Source organism: Phacochoerus africanus, chromosome 14, assembly GCF_016906955.1.
Source record: "Phacochoerus africanus isolate WHEZ1 chromosome 14, ROS_Pafr_v1, whole genome shotgun sequence".
Taxonomy (NCBI): domain Eukaryota; kingdom Metazoa; phylum Chordata; class Mammalia; order Artiodactyla; family Suidae; genus Phacochoerus; species Phacochoerus africanus.
In genome coordinates, this window is record NC_062557.1 from 58,073,634 (window position 1) to 58,093,953 (window position 20,320).

General features: G+C 49.2%; 1 protein-coding gene across 1 annotated transcript in view; it reads right to left on the reverse strand.

The window, feature by feature from the left end:
* Positions 1-3,224: 3,224 nt before the first annotated feature.
* Positions 3,225-20,320, reverse strand: part of TEKT3 (tektin 3) — a 39,579-nt gene continuing 22,483 nt past the window's right edge. Inside the window, exons 5-8 of the mRNA XM_047758798.1 lie at positions 18,785-18,928; positions 15,868-16,090; positions 12,739-12,893; positions 3,225-4,439 (exon numbers count right to left, since the gene is read on the reverse strand). Of these exons, the coding sequence (XP_047614754.1) occupies positions 4,223-4,439; positions 12,739-12,893; positions 15,868-16,090; positions 18,785-18,928 (739 nt within the window). The 3' untranslated portion in view covers positions 3,225-4,222. The remainder of the gene's footprint in view (positions 4,440-12,738; positions 12,894-15,867; positions 16,091-18,784; positions 18,929-20,320) is intronic.

The window sequence follows — 20,320 nt, forward strand, 5'->3', positions numbered from 1 at the left end:
GACAACACTCTCCAGGGACATAAATGGAAATTACTAAAATTATAGGTGACTTGGCTATTTAGGGGCCGTTACACACATTTCTAAATCCGAATGATGCTTGGGTGGGTGGAAGCCCTTGACATTTCAGCAGCCCTTCTGAAAGCCACGTAATATTAAAGATACTTTGAGCCAGAATATGTAAAGCCAGGTCACGTGTTGGCATTTGCAAACTTGTGATTCTTACACAAGATCACGCTCTGAGTCTTGGCTGTTCCTGGATCCCAGCGCTTCAACATTTGCCCTCGTGAAGTAGCTGCAGCATTTTAGACCAGAAGCCAAATGTTTATTTGTGGAATTTGGCCTTGCCCACAGTTTACCAAAATAACAAGAAAACTAGCCTTTTCCTCTGTCTGAACTGTTTTCTTCCTCTCACATTCTTGCAGTGCTGGGAATATATGTTTAAGCAAAAGGACTCCACACTCATATTCCTCAAAAAAAGTACGACAGAACTGTAGTTCACGGAAAAAGTCAGCAAGAGCTTCCCTGAAACATATAACAAATACGACATACGTGGAACTGGTGTTTATTCTTTCACTATTGTCTAAAAATGATGACAACCACCACCTGATTGCTCTAATTGCTAAGTGTTTTAGCGGCACCTATATATCTTTGTTTCCATTAGAAGCCAAGGGAGAATGATGAAACCTACAATTTGATTTCTAAAATGACATACTGAGACCACAGAAATAACCCAAGTACAAGCTTATCATGTTGATGTCACCTCTACCAGCATTCTGAGATGTTCTGTGAAGTTGACGAGCCAAGGTCTGCAGAAAAAAAAAAAGTTGTAAGAAACAAGGGAGAGAGAGACAAACGGGCTTGGGGTTAACACACAGTGGTTAGGACAGAGTCAAGCAGGAAAAGGTGCTAATAAGACAGGGAGGAAGGCGGGCAAGGTGCAAGGAGTGAGAAGGAGCAGAGAAAAGAGACACTTTCCTCTGATAAACCTATCTTCCCATTTCAGAGTTTCTAGTTCAAAGCATTCAAAGCTAGCCTGCTCTCTACATCATACCAAATTGCACTTAAGAAGCCAGGAAAGGAATGAGAAGAAATTAGAAGCAAAAAATCTCCTGGTGTAATTCTAAAGAAATAAATCATAAAGGAAACACTTACACATGTCACCCTTGGTACATTAAAAACCATAAGCAAAAAAAAAAAAAAAAAAACCCCACCAAAAACACCATGAGCAAAATGTAAAGGCAAGTGGCATATAAAGAAGATACATTCAGTTCAGAGAATGAAGCATCATGTAACTGGTATGCAGCAAACTCTCAAAAATGAATAAAAGATAAATACTGGAGGGGAAACAGGCCACTAACAAGGATAAGCGAGTGACAGAGAAATTCAAGGACCCAGTGGACAGTGCTCGAGACTTTCCGCAGGTGACATGTGAACGCAACAGGACCACTGTTAGGTAAAGAAAGAGAACACAGGGTCATCAAGACGCAGAAAGGCCCTCTCTTAGGCTGCTGGGCGTGCAAATACCGTACACTTTCACAAGGGCCATTTGACAATAGACCAGGAAAAGCCTTCTTTCAACATGAGCGTAACGTCTCATGTAAGGATTCCGTATCTAGGAACTTGCCTTAAGGAAGATATTAAAGATGTCTGCAAACCTTTGGCTAACAGTTGTCAAATCACGGCTATACTGTGATACAGAGGAGCCAGGCACAATAAAAATATCCAATAATGGGGAACTGGTCATAGAACGTTCTAGAACCTTGAGCGAAGGGACTATTAAAAAGTCATTACAGTGCAATGGTGAAAAGAGACTTAATGACATAGAAAGAGCACACATTTTCAACTGGAAAAAGCATAAATGAGTTGTGGGGAGCATGACACTGAGAACAGTGTCTCCCACATAATAAGTATCTTTATAAGAGCTACTTTATTCAAGATGCCATTTTTCAAAGGAAAATATGCACATAACACAGAAATAAAATAGCATCAAAGCATCTGGTTAGTTTAAGAGCATAGAGATTTTTGTTGTTGTTGTTGTTGGTCTTTTTGCCATTTCTTGGGCTGCTCCTGCAGCATATGGAGGTTCCCAGGCTAGGGGTTGAATTGGAGCCGCAGCCGCTGGCCTACACCAGAGCCACAGCAACGTGGGATCCGAGCTGCGCCTGGGACCCATACCACAGCTCATGGCAACGCCGGATCCTTAACCTACTGAGCAAGGCCAGGGATCGAACCCACAACCTCATGGTTCCCAGTCGGACTCGCCAACCACTGAGCCACGACAGGAATTCCAAGGAGTATGGAAGATTTTTATTTCCCTCGCTTGCTTGTCTGCAGTTTCTCTTTCATCTCAAAGTATTAGTTGATTTTCTACCTATGTTCCTTTCAAGTTCATAACATAGTGATTAAATTTTCATAGGTTAGACTCTGTGTAATGTTATCACAACATAATGGCTATATTTCCCTGTGCTGCACAATATAACCTTGATGCTTATTTATTTATTTGTCTTTTTACAGCCACACTTGCAGCACATGGAAGTTCTAGACTAGGGGTGGAATCGGAGCTACAGCTGAGGCCTATACCACAGTCATGGCGACACCAGATCCAAGCCGCACCTGTGACCTAGGCCATAGCTTGGCCACAACTCGGATCCCGTGTTGCTGTGGCGTAGGCCGGCAGCTGCAGCTCAAATTTGACCCCTAGCCTAGGAACTTCCATATGCCCCAGGTGCAACCCTAAAAAAGAAAAAAAAAACAGATAAATAAATAAATAATAAAAAATTATGTTGTGTGCTAATAGCTAATGAGATGGAAACCCATTTATAACATGCGAATAGGAAAAAGGAGATTACAAATCAGCAGTGTGGTCCCAAATACATCACTAATTATGTGTTTAAATAGCATTACAGGGGTTCCTGCCATGGCGCAGTGGAAACGAATCTGATTAGGAACCAGGAGGTTGCAGGTTCCATCCCTCCCTGGGCTTGCTCAGTGGGTTAAGGATCTGGTGTTGCCATGAGCTGTGGTGTAGGTTGCAGACACAGCGTGGATCCCGAGTTGCGTGGCTGTGGTGTAGGCCCGCAGCTGTAGCTCCAATTCGACCCCCAGCCTGGGAACCTCCAGATGCCACAGGTGTGGCCTTTTTTAAAAAGCCAAAAATAAATAAATAAATAAATACATTACATATTATACATATTCGTAAATAAAAACATTGTATGCTACCCACATGTGTAAATATATTTTATATATACATACATAGTCATGGAAAAAGGATTGAAAGCATATACCATAAAAAGCTGTCAAACTTCAGTGATTAATTCTGGGTGTTGTGATGATGAGTGATTTTCAATATTTCTGTGCGGGTGTGTTTTCTCTGTTTTCCAAAACACATACTATGCAAACGCTTTTCATTTTAATAACGAAAAAGTCATTTTAAAAATACCACTCACCCCTGAGATTAAACAGAACGTAGGCGATGTCCTATTTTTCTGGGCCACCAGTGTCCAGGCCTTTTTGTCAGTCTGGACCCCCACCACTCACAGGTGAAGCTGGCATGTTGCTCAGTTGTAACACTTGGCATTTCTTTGCTCCGTCTGTGCAGCCACGTCTCCAACTCAAACTCTCCTCGCTCGGCCACTGCCTTCACAACACCGTGTCCCTGCGCAGCGCAGTCCCTCACTCCCCCAACTCCTGAACCTGGGGCTGAAGTCCACCCCCCATTTCCAGGCGTTCACCCTATTTCTTCACACACACCCTGCGCTATGAATCACAGCCAAACCAGTCTACCTACTACTGTCCAAATGCGCTACTTTTCCACCTTCGTTTTTGCTCAGACTTCTCCGACTGCCACCTTCCCAGAAGCCTTGCCCCTCTGTCCTCGTTTTCCTTGGAGGCAGAGCCCAAAATTCACCCACCGCCCCCACCTCAAAGAAAAGACCTCTCTGCTTTCCAGCCCACTCATGTTACACAGAGAATAACAAGAATACAGGTAAGCTTGTTTACCTTATCTGTTATAGTGATTGTATCGCTCTAGCCCAGAAGCCTAGTACATCGTCGAGAATGAAGGTGTGGGAGCCAACAAAGGTTTTCCAAGACAGGACCCCAGCGCAAGTCTGCGAAGACGATCCTTTAATACGTGAATCCATCCCTCCGCCTTCCGGGAGGCGTGCGCATGCGCCCTGGTTCCGCCCTGCCCTGCAGCATCACCTGCGCTCCGGCCAGAGCCCTAGCAGAAGCCCACCAGCCGCACGGTGCTGGGGAAGCTCTTGCGCATGGTCATGCACTTCTCCTGGTCGATGTAGAGCGAGTTGGCTTTGACCGCCAGGTCGTGCTCCAGGGTGGCCTTGGTGTGGACCAGCGACTGCAGGGTGTCCTCCGCGTCCCTCAGGCGCTGCTGCAGGGTCTGGATGGTGTCGTCCACCTCATACACCTCGTTAACCAGGCTGCGTGGGGAAGAGGCAGGGGGCAGGTTAGCAGAGGGCACCCTGGTTATCGGCTCCCCCAGGGCCGAGGCTGGTTCCTGGATTCCCACTGGTCACACCACCCTGAGAACTATTTCACGCTGCAGAGTCGCAAAGGAAGCAGCGCCCGTGCGTGGTTCTCTCCCGCCACGGGGGCTCCTGTTCCCTGAGTCCAGGATCTAAAAGGCACCCACACCGAGTTTTCCTAAACACATTGCACATACACACACACCTACACCAAACACTGTATTTTAGAAAGAGGGGAAACTTTTAAACAGTTAATATATAGGAAAGTTGGAGGAAATTGAAACAGCTTGATTTTCATACATCCACTTTATCACCGAAAATTGTTTGGGAGAGGGGGACACCCAGCCTTATTCAGTGGCTAGAATTCAGCTCACCCTGTCACCAGTCTTGGGGATGGAACGGTTAGTTAATCGGCCACGACTCCAATCAGAATGCCCCTCCCCCCAGCAATGCGCCCAAGTTCCAGAGTAAAACTTGAAATGTCAAAAACCTAATAGAACATGAAAATATTGCATGAAATCAGCTACATAAACTACGACACAAGCCGCAGTTCTGATTGCGTTGGTGATGAAAAATGTGACACGTGTCCCATGAACAGAGACTGGGATTAAGGCATCATTTTTGTGAGAAAAATCTAGCATTTCCTTCTCAGATTATTTTAATCAATATTGCTTTCACTTTCACTTGACTATTAGTGAACCTCTCCTAAATGTCTATTGGGCATTTTGCATTTCTTCCATGAATTGATTCTTGCCATCTTTTGCTTATTTTTCTCCTGGGCTGTTACTAAGGATTTCAAATTTTGGCAAAGAGCTCTTTAAGTATTAGCCATGTTAAATATTTTGGTTAAGCTCGTGGCATATGTTTTTCCTAATTCACTTTTTAACTTTTAATTTTGTTTATGATATTTTTATTCATAAGATTTCAATTTTTAGTGAACTAAATCTGTCTCTTTTTTGTAATCCCTTCTCTTGTGTTTATGTTTTGAAACTCTCTTCCCAAAGAGGAAATAAGCAAGGACTCCTTTACCCTCTGATTTGGCCAAAAACATCCAACAGGTATGACCACATGGTTAATCAAGGGAAAGAATAGGAAACAGTTCATAAAAAGACAATAATAATGACAATAATAACTTATTTATCGACTACCTTACTTTATATATGTACATATATATAATTCTAGATATATATACAGTCAGTTAAAAACACCAACTCCAAATTCACCAAATTTTGACCAGTGATTCAAAGCTAAAATTTTCTTTATTTTGGGATTCATTTATCAGCAGACTGGGGATGCCTGAAATTAACCAAAATGTACAATAATGCAAAGGGAACAGTGACAAGGAATGCCCCTGGACATAGATGGCCCTCAAGACAGAAGAGGATTTCACAATCAGAGAAAAATATTCGGACCATGTTAGAATCATCATACCAAGGCCATTTTGTAGCTTCACGAGCTTTGCACCTGGAAACGCACCTGGAGAGGTCACCCAGCCCAGTTTCCTTGTTTTACAGACGGGGAAGCTGAGCCGGGGGAACTGATGAACTGCCTTCTCCACAGACTCACGGCCCACATGTGCTTACGCATCATGCAGGGTTGTCCAGGAAGCTAAGAAGGAAATCAGGAGTCTCGGCAGCGTAGTATCGGCCTGGGGTCTGTTTCCTGCCCCACGTGCTCAGCTCCCTGAGAGCAGAGCACAGAGACCCAGGAAGCTGGGCTCAGCGCTGGGCCCTTCAGGGGAGATCCTCTCATTTCTGCTTGTAATCCCCACAGGGATCCCAGTGAAATCGGAATTTCAGATAAACATGTCTTTTCTTTGAGTACAAGTATTTTTTTCCTTGTGGTAAAATACACCGGACACTTACTATCTGAACCATCGTTAAGAGAGCAGTTCAGTGGCATTAAGTGCATGCACATTTTTTGTGCAATCATCACCATACACCCGCAGAATCCTCTGCATCTTGCAAAATGGTTAGGGAATTATTATCATTATTATTTGCTTTTTAGGGCTGCACCCTCGGCATACGGAGGTTCCCGGGCTAGGGGTTAAATCAGAGCTGTAGCCACCAGCCTACGCCACAGCCACAGCCACACGGGATCCAAGTCACATCTGTGTCCTATGCCACAGCTCATGGCAACGCCAGATCCTTAACCCACTGAGCGAGGCCAGGGATCAATCCTGCGTCCTCATGGATGCTAGTCAGGTTCATTAACTGCTGAGCCACGACAGGAACTCCGATCTTGCAAAATGGAACCTCTGCTCCCATTCAGCATTAGCCCCCATCCCCTGGCAACCATCATTCTTCTTTCTGTCTCAATGAATCTGACCACTCCAGGGACCTCATACAAAGAGAACTGTGGTATTTGTCCCTTTGGGTCTGGCTTATTTCACTCAGCATAACGGCCTCAAGGTTCCATCCGTGTGTTAGCATGTGTCAAATTTCCTTTCTTTTTAGGGGTGAATAAGATTCACTATAAGTATTTCTATGTAGCATAAGCATTTTTCATATAACTATGCCTTGCAATATTTGGGATATGATTATATCCTAAAAAAAATTAATTGGTGTTTATCTGAAATTCAAATTTAACTAGCTGTTAATTTGCAAAATCTGGCAACTCCATCACAGGAGCCAATATAGTGCCAGGCCCAAAGTGGGCTCTCACAGAATGTGAATTTAAAATGGTCCCAAAGCAGCAGTTTTTGTACTCAAAACCCTCTGACCTCTGCTTTTCGTAAAGGATAAACTCTCTATGTATTTAAGGAGATTCTCCAAATAAATCAACAGTTGCTGGTGAAGGTTGGGAGTGGGGGCTGGAGAGCGAGGTGGGGGCAGAAAAGAGAGCTCGCATTTTGTAGAGATTTGCACTGTTTGGATTTGTGTTAAAACCAGAGTCTCTCTCTCCTACCAGTGAATTTAAACCAAGTGAAACATCTGCCACCAAAGGATAAAGGAACCATTTCTTCACTCTGTTGTCTTGTATTGAGTATCATGAGAGAACAAGAGGAAACCTCGCTCATGCCTGATGACAATGGATAAAGGAGCATCATGCAGGCAATACTTGTAAAAAGGAATTCGCTCTTGTCTCGGGGAAAGAAAGTCAGAATGCGGTGTTGCTTGAAAGCCTCAGGAAATAAAACCCACAGCAAGATGCCGATTCTGCTAACGGGCCTGGTGGCAACACTGGTTACCCCTCCACCGCAGGGAGAACTGAGGAAGATTTCTTTTCTTTTTTTTTTTTTTTTTTTTTTTTGCTTTTTAAGGCCACACCCTCGGAATATGAAGGTTCCCAGGCTAGGGGTCGAATCGGAGCTGCAGCTGCCGGCCTCCACCACAGCCACAATGTGGGATCTGAGCAGCGTCTGCGACCTACATCACAGCTTATGGCAATGCCGGATCCTCAACCCACTGAACGAAGCCAGGAATCGAACCCACAACCTCATGGTTCCTAGTCAGATTCGTTTCCACTGCGCCACAACGGGAACGCCAAGATTTCTATTTTTTTATTCCGTTTTCTATTTTTCTATCATGAGCATATCCAACCATTAAAGCCAGAAAGAAAACAATACATGGTTTCCAAAAAGGCAAAACCCGCTTTCTAGGGTCTTGAACTCTCTGACCCTTAGAGAGGTTTTCTGATGGGACTCGGCTGACGGACACCACAACGTCACACCAGGCCTGCTCTGCCAACCCGCCTTCTGGGCACACCCTCCCTGGTGGGTGTGCCAGTGCGGGGCTCACCCAGGATGGTCACCCCGGGCCACCTGCCTGGCCCATCTCAGGCCATATAACGTCATCCTTGTGGATGCTGAAACGGGAAGCCCTCGGATCACCCCTGACCTTGCACCTTCCTCGAGCCCCCACATGCCAGCACCGTGAGGCCCTGTTGTGCCTGTCTCCCCGCGCCTCTGCGTCCCTCCTCTCCGCTCTCCAGGGGTCCTCCTCCTCTGTCTCTGACCTCAGGGCCTTCGCCTTGCCGCCCCTCAGCCCAGGGTGTGCTTCTGCACTCTTCGCCCCACTGATTCCTGCCGTCTTCAAAACCCCGCTGCACAGACACCTCTCAGGGAAGTCCCTCCCGCAAGGCTGGGATGAGCTCCCTGCCCGAGGTCGTGGGTTCCAACAGCGCCAGCCCTTCTGCGGCCTTCCAGGTGCCTGTCGTGGCCTCTTTGCTGCATCTGCTCCACTGGCCATCAAGTGCAGGAAAGCAACATGCACAGCCCCTCCTGCAGCTGGCAGGTGCACAAAAGATGCTGGTGGATGGGGGCCAACGTCGTGGCCCAGGTGATGGAGGCCATGATGGAGGTGGGAGCGGCCTGGAAGTCCAAGTCCGCAGGGTTTCCCAAGATCCAGAAGCAGACCCCAGGCGGTGAGGAGGAAGCAGAGGCTAGAGGGAGCCAACTGCGGCCAGCTGGGGTGTGGGGGCACCACAACAGGCCCCCCAAAGGCACATGAAAGCAACAACCAGCCTTGAAAACATATCCACACCATGCATCTCCTATCGTCTTAGAACCCATTCTGTTTTCTTACTTCCAGCTGGGGAGGAAAGGAATTAAACGTAAGTGCCAGAGTCTCCTTTAGTCTGGCGTCGGTAAACACAACATCCGAGAACTGATCTAAAAGCACAGTTTGCGGCTGTTGTTTAGGTCAAGTTGGATTTAAGGCGTTTCTGGTTTGAAGATCCCAGAGTATAAAAGATCACTAGCAAAGAAACAGATCTTCCGACGGGCTGTAGGACACGGCTGGCGATGGGGCTTACGAGGGCCGGTGGTTGATAATCACGCCAGCCCACTCCCCAGCCCCCAGCCCTCCCTGAGCTGCTTCCACTGGCTTCAGAAGGAACCCTCAACCCAAAGGTAGGGACGGAGCCGGCGGATATGGGAGGCTTTACCCCTCGCAGCCAAGTGTTAGTCCAGGAGAAAGCTTACCCTGGGGGATCAGCTGAAAAAAATGCACATTAAAATAGCAATGTTTTTTTAAAGAAATTCAACACACTTAGCTTGCAGGTAGTTCGCATCCTTGTTTGGGATTGGCTTACGCACGCTATTGTATACGGAATGTCCAGCCAGGGGGGTCGGCTGTCCAGCACAGGGACTCTACCCAAGGGTCCATGATCATGAAAAAGGGTGGCCGTGAGTGTAAGTGTATCTGAAGCCCTCTGCTGCGCAGCAGACATGACCATGGCACTGTAAATCAACTCTACTTCAATAAAACTTGAAGAAAGAATGAAGGAAAATCAGTGTTTCTTCAAAAGAAATTCAAGCTACTCAGGAGGCAGGCAGTGGACAGCCTCGTTTCCCCGTGGCTGCAGGAAGGCAGCTCGAAGATACCGCCCCGGCCTCAGCTCTCACGGGCCAAAAGACATTTTTCCTCATCTGTCAAGGCCATGGTTCCCTCTCGGTTTCCTTACTCTTGGCAGATGGCAGAGGGCCGTTCTGCTGAAACAGCTCATTTGGGGGGAATTACAGAACTGAAAAACGGTCTGCATTCAAACACAAATAAAACATCCCTCGTTTTTAAAAATATACATATATATCAAGATTAGGTTAAGCAGAACCAGGTCTGACCTGCCGCCAAGGATGCCAAGACGGTTTAGAATTACGCTTGAAAGAGCCCGTTTGAAAACTTCAAATGAAAATAAAAGCCTCGAAATAAAAACAGCACCTTTGCTCTGCCCTCCCTCCCAAGTTTATGGCCCTTATTTTTCTGCCAAAAGTCTGCTTTCAGAATGATCGGTTGCAAAAATAATCCCCTCCCCTCCATAATAATCCTAAATTTCCGAGGCCGGTTCTCTGGGGCCGCATTTTTGGCAACGACATTTTAACACGAAATCTTTATGGAAACAAAAGTAGGTTTTGTCCCAAAGTCGGTAAAAGAGCGGAGGAAAGAGACACGCTGCAGAGGCGACAGGAAGTCGAGGAAAAGCCGGTTGTGCTCGGCTGTGAAGGGGAAACAAGAGTAAAACATCATTCAGCTTTCGGAAGCAGCCGTGAAATGCCTCACTGTCCCTGAGGGCAAGGTCACATCCAACCCCTCCTCTAAACCCTCTGGAAAGCAACCCTGTGTTGGTGGCTGATGGCAGTCGAAACCATTTCGTTCCTCCCATGTCTATTTCTGATGACTCTGCAGAAATGTCTCGAGAGTGAAACTTCAGCTCAGCTTCCCCTCATCATATTTGCTGAGAACCACAGGTCATGGCTCATCTAGCTGGCCAGAGGGGTGAGCGCTCACTACCAGCGCCCGGTGATAGACAGACGCTGCAGCCCGGCTGCCTCTGGGGTGGAGGGTGGCTTAGCCTCAGAGATGAGCTGTGTGACGTAGGGGTTCAGCGGAACCCCCTTTGGGAAACACGTGGCCTGCGTGCCCTCCTCTATGGCTGTGGGCTGGGTGACAGCTCCACTAGGAGAAAGGCAGCTACTGCAGGAAATAATGGCCAGGTGCATGTCCCCTAGAGCATCCGCCATGGACAACACGCACGCTCTCCGCGCAGGGCGTTTCGCAAGAGCGTCTCCACTGGGACCCCGGTTCACCCTCTGGGAGAGAGAGATGAGGAGCCAACACCTGCTGTGCTGGCTCCTCCCACACGAGGGCTGGGCAGGCCCGGTGAGCTCAGGGGCACTGCAGGGGGACGCCAACGACACATAGAGCGGGAGATGGGGCAGCAGACGCAAATCGCCGGTTTGGCTGAAGAGGGCTGGGCAGGGAGAGAGGCCAGCGTTCCAACGATGCCTCTCGTTCCCCCAGCAGCTGCCAGCTGGGCCCGTCACTCAGCCCGAGTCTGCCTCCCTTTCCTTATTTGTCAAATGAAGATGACGCGAGGTCACAGGATGAGATGGCGACACGGCCAGAGCGGCTGTCGTGACCACTGCCACCACCTGTGTCATCGTTTCCTCCTTCCTGGCCTCGGCAAGACCACCCTTTCCGACCTTCCGGGGAACCCGCAGCTTCAGCCCGCCGCGTGCTCCCTAGATAGGCGCTCGATGCCGTTTCGCCCCTAGGATATAAGGGAACTCTGTGCGGGACCAGGTAGAAAACGAGGCTCGTGGCATCTCCCCGCTGCACTGGTTCAAGTGCTGCCCCCCTTCCTTCCTCCAAGAGCTATATATTTGCTTTGCTTCTGCAGGAAGGGTTTAGGACCTAAGAATAGCAGTGATGAAATCCAGAACGAGGCAGGCAGGCAGGTACTGAGACACTGGAAAAGAAAACAGAATGGAGGTGGGGGGGACCCATTCCATAGAAGCCCGTCCTCAGAGGACTCTGCCAAGTGAAAATAATAAGAATGAAATACACCCAGTGTCCAGCGGATGAAGTGTGGTGGAGACGCTGGGTGAAGACCAGCTGTTTTCAAGGCCTACCGTGAACAAAACACACTGAAACGAGCCAAAATGAGCCATCGGGGTTTTGGGAACCCTGAGGATGCTCTCATCAGCAGAAGCAGGTACTGAAGCCCCAAAAGCAAACAGACGTGTCAGGGGAGTTGGTACTGAAAGCACCTTTTTCCCAAGAGAAGCACACAGCAGTTGACCCTTCTGCTGCTCCTGAGACAGGGGATCTGGAACCCTGGAGACCCCAGGGAGGTACCAAACAACCGGACGCCACCTTGACCCCCAGAGTGAGGCTCAGTGTCTAACACTGTTCCTGTGTGTAGTGGTTTTTTTTTTAAATTATTTTTACAGCCTCACCTGCAGCATATGGAGGTTCCCAGGCTAGGGGTCGAATTGGAGCTGCAGCCCCTGGCCTACACTACAGCCACAGCAAGCCCGGATCCAAGCCACATCTGCGGCCTACACAACACTGAATCCTCAACTCACTAAGCGAGGCTGGGGATCAAACCTGCATCCTCACAGAAACGGTCTCAACCTGCTGAGCCACAACGCGAACTCTTCCTTCTGTAATGGGGAACACAAAAGTGACACCTCGGCTGGGCCTAAGCGGACGGCTCAGGGCATTAAGTTCAGTCACAGCGTTGTGTAGCCATCACCACCTTCCACCTTGAGAACTTTTTCCCCTCCCGAGCTCAGGGTCCACTGAACCCCATCACGGGCACCCTAAAGGCGGCCCCAGTAGGGTGGCCATCGCCACGCCCCTCCGCAGCCCAGCGGCGGGGCAGACGCACCTGCGAAAGGAGCTCAGGGCCGAAGACTGGCTGGGGTTTTTCCAGAGAAGCCCGAGCTGCCTCTGCCGCCCCCCACCAATCACCGACACACACACCCGCAACCCCGCCACCCCGTCCTCCCACCCCCGGCCCGCCCCCTCACCGCAGCTGAGCCATGTCTCGGCACAGCTCTATGTTGGGTCTCCGCGTGCGCTCGTCCAGCCTGGTCTGCGCCACCTTCAGGAAGGCGGCCTTGTCCCTGATGGCCTTCTTGATGGATTCGATGGTCGTCTCCGTCTGGAAAATCTCCTGCAGGGTCTGCACAAGAAGGCACGCCCGAGGCTCTAGAGCTGTGCCCTGCTCCCAACCCCGTGCCACTGTGGCCCGGCCTCCCCCTCCGGACTGGGGCGCGGTTCTCTGAGGGCCTCCTCCTGCCAGCCCCATCCCCACACCTGCCCGCACCCCCGGAGAGCAGCTCCTCCGGACTCAGAGTGTGAGCCTGTTCACCACGGAAATGGGCCAACACTGCAGATCCCAGCTCTGCTTCCCCCCAGATCACCGGCTGTAAGATATTCACTGATCCACGTTTGCAAGTTAACTATGAGAAAACGGAGGCCAGGCACCTCGGGGGCCCCACATCCTCCCATATCATGGGTCCCTGCCTCTTCCCAACGACTCTTCTCACTAGCCTCAGGGAGACACTTTCCTGCTTGTGCAGGATTTGCCTTAGGTTCAAGCTTTGGGGTGTCTCCCTTGCAAGGTGGGAGCAGTGTCAACTTGGTAATCTCCATTTTATATTTGTTTTCCTTAAAGAGGGTCTCCCGGTTGCATTCACCTGGCTCCCTCCCAGGTTCCTCCTCCTCTGACAGGTGAGCCTGCCCCCCCCAATTCAGGATTCTGAAAGCCCTTCCTTCTCCTTCTCCTGTGACCTTGACCTCTGCACCCCCATGTCTCCACATTGCCCATTACTCTCCTCTTCCTCAGCCCCTTCCTGTGGCCTGGAGACGCTCCCAGCTACCACCCAAATTCTGAAACCTCATGCCTTTCTCACCACTCTCTCACCCAGTCCCACCCAGGACCTCTCCAGCTGGCATCTTCCCAGCCCCTCCTCTAGTTCACTGCCAAATGTATTCAGCAACAGTCTTGCCCATCCTCTCCTTGTCCCACCACCTAACCTCATGGCAGCCCCCATTGTCCTCTCTGGCCCGAGTTGCTCTCATGAAACTTAGAGTTAACAACGAGGCCTCTCCAGGGTCTCCCTTGCCTTGAAACCTGGGTCTTGCTTATTTCTCTGGCCAACTGCCGTCCTGATCCCTGATTTTCTCTCTAACTCCTTCTCCTCCTCACTCTGATACAGGTGCTGCCTTCCACCACTTTTGTGCTACTTCCTTCCTCCCCGCAGAGACCCCCTGTGACCACACAGCTGCAGCACCTGTGAAGGCTGGAACCCTTAAATCTCTTCCAAGCTTTCGACAACCTGCTGAACATCATTCACTGTACTTATCACCAGGGAACCTGCTCAAGGGCTCCCTAACCCACAGAGCCACCCCCATCTCTTGCCACTGGAAAGAACGGCTCCTTCTGCTAAACAAACTGGAACTGTTATCTGAGCTCCAAAGGGTTCTTTCTGCACTTTCCTGATGGAACTTAGCGTTTTCTATGTACATGTGATGATCTTCTACCTACACGCCCCGTCTTACACAAGGATGTAAGCGGGAGGGGTCAGCTGGTGTGTGTATACCCCAAAGTGCCTTGAATGTAGCTACTGTCAGCTGAATTCTATCCTCCCGCCAAAAGAAATTCATACATTGAAGTCCAGACCCCCCAGCACCTCAGCATGTGATTGCATTTGGAGGTAGGGCCTTTAAAGAAGTAATTAAGTTAAAATGAGGCGATGAGGGTTGGTCCTAACCCAATCTGCCTGGTGTCTTTATAAAAACAGGAGATTAGGAGATAGACATGCATGGGAAGGAGACCGAGGGAGGACACAGGGAGAAGGCAGCCGTCCACAAGCCAAGGGGAGAGGCCTCAGAAGAAACTAGCCCACTGGATAAATTTCTGTTGTTTCAGCCGCCCCATCTGCAGTGCTGTGTGACGGCAGCCTGAGCAACTAAAACCACAGCAAATAAAAATGCGTTGGACAGAGGGACCCATCAGATCAGCCTTCTAAACGGCCTTTAGGTGGTCTCTCTCTGCCGGGGGGAGGGGGTCTCTGGCCACTGACCATGTCTAGAGTCTGGTTCCCACCAGCTTTCCAAGATTCCTTCCCAGGACACACACGGTCCTGCCAGCCAGACCAGTCTCTCTATAGACCTGACCCAGCCTCTCACTGGCCACCTCCTGAGGCTTTGTTCCCGGCCTTCCATCTGAACATTCGCTTCTTCTTCCAAACACCGCCCCCGCAAACAATGTCTGTACTGGTTATCTGGCAAAACCACAATTTGTAATTTCCAATCATTTTTAATCGAGCAGGACCTCTTCACATGATGCACAACTTCTCCATAAATACGAGCTTCCTGGACACAAAAACTACAGTTTTTCCTTCTCTCTGTCCATCACAGAATGCTGGATGCTGTCTGGCCCAACAAATATTTGTTTCCCAAAGAAGCCTCCATGAAAAGGAAATAAATTACGGCCACCCAGGAAAACATGGCACCTGTAATCAGATACTTATCTCCTCAGAGCAACAGGGCCAACAGTGTAAAGTTCTTTAAAAAAGGAACAAAACACTCTATGCAGCATAATCCACAGAAGTAATAAGAACCCCTAGATCTATATTAAATAAAACAAGAGCTCTTCGTTTATCCCCAAACCCACGGATTCTGCCTAAATCCTTCATTTTATTGTCATTATAAAACACTTATACTTAGAGCCCTTTTAAAAGTTCCATATCAGGAACATTTTGAAAACCATCTAACAGTTTCCTGGTTTGGGCTTTGCATTCCAGAAAAAGGGCCTGAAATAATTTAACAGAAAACATCCCTACCATAGGTTCTAATAGTAAATTCACTTCCTAGTTACATCAATGATGCATTAAGCTTTAATCATAATATCTTTGCATCTATTAAATACTAGGAACCTTTCACGCCATCGTGCATTCGGTAGGCCAAAACCCAGTGGATTCCAACTTCATTTTGACACCTGGCTACCTGGCTAAGATAAATGGTGTGCTTTGTACTGGTTTTAGTTGGTCTTAGTCTATAAGGCCAGGAAGTCGTGCTTGACAGTGGAGCTCTGTGGTCCCAGCCCCCTGCTCTGCCTACCGAGGTCAGCCTGCCACTGCTTGGCTTACCTTTGCCAGGTGAATCTGCATCTTATTTTTAGCATCTGCAGTCTCGGCGATGCGGTTGGTGAAAGCCAGGTTCACTTTGTTGAACTGATTCCACATCTCGTTGGCTGTCACCACCAGGAGGTTCTGGACGTCGTCTCTTAGCTTCGCAGAAGCAGCTCGCTCACTCTGGGAGCGAAGAATATTGTCATCAGTAAATTTGGCCCAGGACTCAGGCACGGAGACCCTAAAAAAAAAAAAAAAAAAAAAGGAGAGATCCAGACAGTGATGACAATGCTGAAGCGAACGAGACAATCTCCTTGCCACTGTTCATCCTGCCAAAGAGAAAAACCCCAAATCACGTGATCCTGGTTTTATTACAGAAAATGTAAACAACAGAGCAAAGCTTTGCTTTTTTTTTTTTTTTTTTTTTTGCCGCAGAAAGTTCTTAGGCTAGGGATTGAACCTGCACTATAGCAGTTTCGATGCTAGATCCTTAATCCACTGCGCCGCAAGGGAACTCCAGAGCAAAGTTTATGTTAAACCTTTCTCAATTGCTCCCTGTTTTACTGCTTACTCTCTGCAAATCCACAGTGTAAACTAAGTCCTCTGCCAACGTGGAAAGGCAAGGCTTTGATGCAGGCTTTGACTATGTCAGTTCACTAGAAATGCGTCTCACTGGCCCCATATGCACTAGGAAAAAAAAAAATTCAACCACTAATCAAAGGAGTATTAATGAAAACAACCACATACTAGCAACCCTTTGTCCAAAGAGCAAAGTGTGAAGAGAATGATAGTTTTCTGGTGAACCTGTTTAGAAAAAGATGCTCAGGCGTCCTGCAGGGAAGGAAGCTGAATGGGGACAACCAGAAATGGGCTGGAGGGCAGCACAAGCCAAAAGCCTTTCAAATGTGCATAACCCAGAAAGTCCGCTTCTAGAAATTGTCCTTAGTGAACTGTCACGGGTGTATACCGTGACATGAACATCAGGCATACAAGATCATCTTTGGACTTAGGGGTACACTGCGAAATGGGGGCCCCAGGACGACCTGTTAACACCCATCGTCACGCGGTTACAAATCTTTTCTCTTCGGATGAGAACTTTCACGATCTACTGTCTTAGCCACTTTCAAATAGACATACGCATCGTTAACCGCAGTTACCACGCTGCACTTTCCATTCCAGGGACTCAACACATGGACTCCTTCCTGAATGAGTGGTGCTCGCTGGGCAGAGGCCGTGCTCATCTCTGTATCAATCCAATGTTAGCGTAGGTGCCACCAAACAAGTCACTAAAGAAAAGGATCCGAAGGGGATAATCCAAAGAGGTGTATGTGAGAGGGTTCGTTTTTCACTATACTAATGCCAAGCTCCGGAAAACCGGAAACACCCTGGAATGTCCCAAAGGAAAGAAAAAGTTGAGTAAATTCTGGTACCTTTAAAAAAATAATCCAGAGAGCATACGTGAACACGAGTTGTAGGAGAGTGTGTTCACAAACCAGGTTTTTGAGGTATTACGACGTGAGCCATCAGGTTACACAAACAGCACGTGTGTCACACCATTTTTACAAATATAAATACGTGGGAGAATGCTTCTCACCTTGGGCAGCTCTGCGTGGTTTCTTGGCTTGGTGATGTAACAGGCTATCAAAGGAGACCCTTACTGCCTGCTAGACCTCGGAGCTCAGGCCACAACGACCTAAAATAACCTAAACTATGCTCCCTACCAGAGGCAGCTAAGAATTCATGATGGATATAGAGGCGGCCGTTTATGGAGGGCTAAGTGGTCAGAGTCTGTGGTTCGATTCCAGGAAGAGGAGAGGAAGATGCTTCCTGCTCGCCACACCCACTCAGGATCTCAGGTCTGCATCTAATTCACACCTGAAGAATCTACAGGTTAGTGGGGCTGCTGCTCCTATTTCAGGAGGGCTAAGGGGGGGCTGCTCTGGGGTGACACCCCCCCAGGACGAATCCAAGTGGGAGTCACTATGGGGGGGGCATGAGTGTGGGATGGAGCTTGGGAAAATTTTGGGGGGTGATGAGAACATGCTTTATCTTGATTGTAGTCGTGGTGATATAGGCCTTGAAATTTGTCAAAACTTATCAAAATGTGTGCTTACGACAAATGCATTTTAGAATAGATGAATTTCATCTCAATCAAGGTGTGGTTTTGTTTTGTTTTGTTTTTTGTTTTTTGCTTTTTAGAGCCACACCTGCAGCATACAGAAGTTCCCAGACCAGGGGTCCAACTGAAGCTACAGCTGCCAGCCTGCCCACAGCCACAGAAACATAGGATCCAAGCCGCATCTGCGGCCTGCACCTCAGGTCATGGTGACTTGGGATTTTTAACCCACTGAGTGAGGCCAGGGATCGAACCGTCATCTTCATGGATCCTAGTCGGGTTTGTTAACCGCTGATCCACCAAGGGAACTCCGAGGCGATTTTTTTTTTTTTTTTTATAAGGAAATGGTTGGAAAAGACCATCTACCCAAGATTGCATCCCGGGCCTAACAAAGCAGCCGTGGACAGGGCTGGTGATAAATTATTACTGGTGATAATTTATAAACAAACACTGGTGATAAATTATTAAACATCCAGTTGTTTCTCAGCTTGTACCCCTCCCCGCCATGCTGGGCCCAGGGCATCCGATAGGCTGGTAATATTTTATTTTCTTTATGCTCAACTGTGTTCTCTAGGTTTTCTGAATCAAGCAGATGCTGTGTTCACAGTTAGCAATATAAACAACGAATAACTTCTTACAAAAGAATACAGGATGCAAGTGACGGCAGAGATGCCAGGCTTAGCGATACCTGCTCAAGACAGGTGTGCCTCACCTTTCCACGTGCTCCCACGACTCCCAATTCACCTGTGTGCCGAAGCACTCTGCAAAGTGACAGGGTGACCACCCCTGGAAATCCAAGGCGGTGCGCGTCTGACTTACGTGGCATCCACTCTCTCCACCCCGCGGAAGTAGCTGATGCCATCCGACGTGTTCCGCAGGTGGTGGCACTTGTCGTCGATGCGGTAAGCCGCCTGCTTGTCACTCAGGTCCTTCTCCAGCTCGTGCTGGGAAGCTCTGCTAGCTCTAGGACACAGAGGGGAGACGGGGCTTCAGGCTTAGGTAACAATTTCCCACGAGGGAGCGTGACTGCCCAGCCCCCACCCTCACCCACGGCTGCTCCCCGGTCTCCCCTCCTCCACACAAGGGAGCTTCCCCTGGGCAAGTCCATACACGCGAGCACATAGACCCCGGCCCGCACTGCCCCTTCCGTGGGCCGAAGAGGTGTAGACACAGAGAAGTTGGGGTTCTGGAGCCCGCGGGCTGCAGCCCCTCCTTCTAACACACAAACCGCCCAGACGGGAGCCTCGGGCGGAGCAGTCTGTGGGTGCCTGCGCCTTCGCGCTGCCTTTCCCTCTTCTCCATCCTAACCCCTTTCTCCTCCGTTCCTGGCGTGCAGCTCTCTGAGATGCCAAGAGATATTTGCAGCCAGCCGCCCCCCATCTGTAAGAGACCTCCACGTGGGGTTGTGCCAGGCCCCAGAGGTTTGCCAGGAGATAGAAAGTGAGGGCCAATGAAGCAGTCAGAGCTAGAAAGAGATGGGGAACCGGGGGGGCCCCTAGGCAGCCACCCTCTTGGGAAGGAAGGGGCCTCCTGAGCTCCGAGGCACTGCTGCTCCCTGCACAGACGCCCCTGCAAGCAGCGTAGCCTCAAAGAGACGGGCGGGTGGGCAGACTGAGTGACAGGCGGACCACACCGGGGCTGGTGGCGCAGTTCGCTCAACAAAGAGCTGTGCACGCCTCCCTCGTGCTCCGAGTACTTCTGGCACCAAGCAGACGTTGCTTCGCTGAAGCGTCCCCATAAGAAATAAGCAAACCGTGTGATTTGTTAGCGGGACAACATGGAAAACAAGGCAGGAGGGCGGGGCCGGGCGAGTGAGCGGCGATTTTAAATACGATGGTCAGGGTGGGACTCCTCCAGGAGGGGACGCTTGAGCCAGGGCTTGGGGAGGGAGAAACAGACCGGCGAGGCTTTGCTGGACGTTGCAAGGAGCCAGGTCTCCCCCTGAGTGAAATAAGAGACACTGATGTTACAGTTTTAAAGGATCATTCTGGTGCTGGGTTGAGAACCACCTGCAGTGGACAAAGAGACGCCCATTGACAGGTGCAGCCACGCAGGTGGGAGATGGTAGTGGCTGGGGCCCACGGAGGGGGGACGACGAAGGACAGGAGGACTGGTCAGAGTCTGGATGTGCTTTAAAGACGAGCCATCAGTGAGGGAAAAAAGGCTGAAACCGAGTAACTGGAATAGCAGAATTCCATCCATTCAGGTGGGCAAACCTGTGGGTTGGGAGGGCTGGGGGACAGGTAACATCCAGCGGAAGGTACCTAGTGGGTTGTTGGAATTGGGAAGAAAGGTCTGGGCTAGAAATAACAATGGGGGAGGCACTAGCATACAGACAGCACCCGAGAGAGCCAG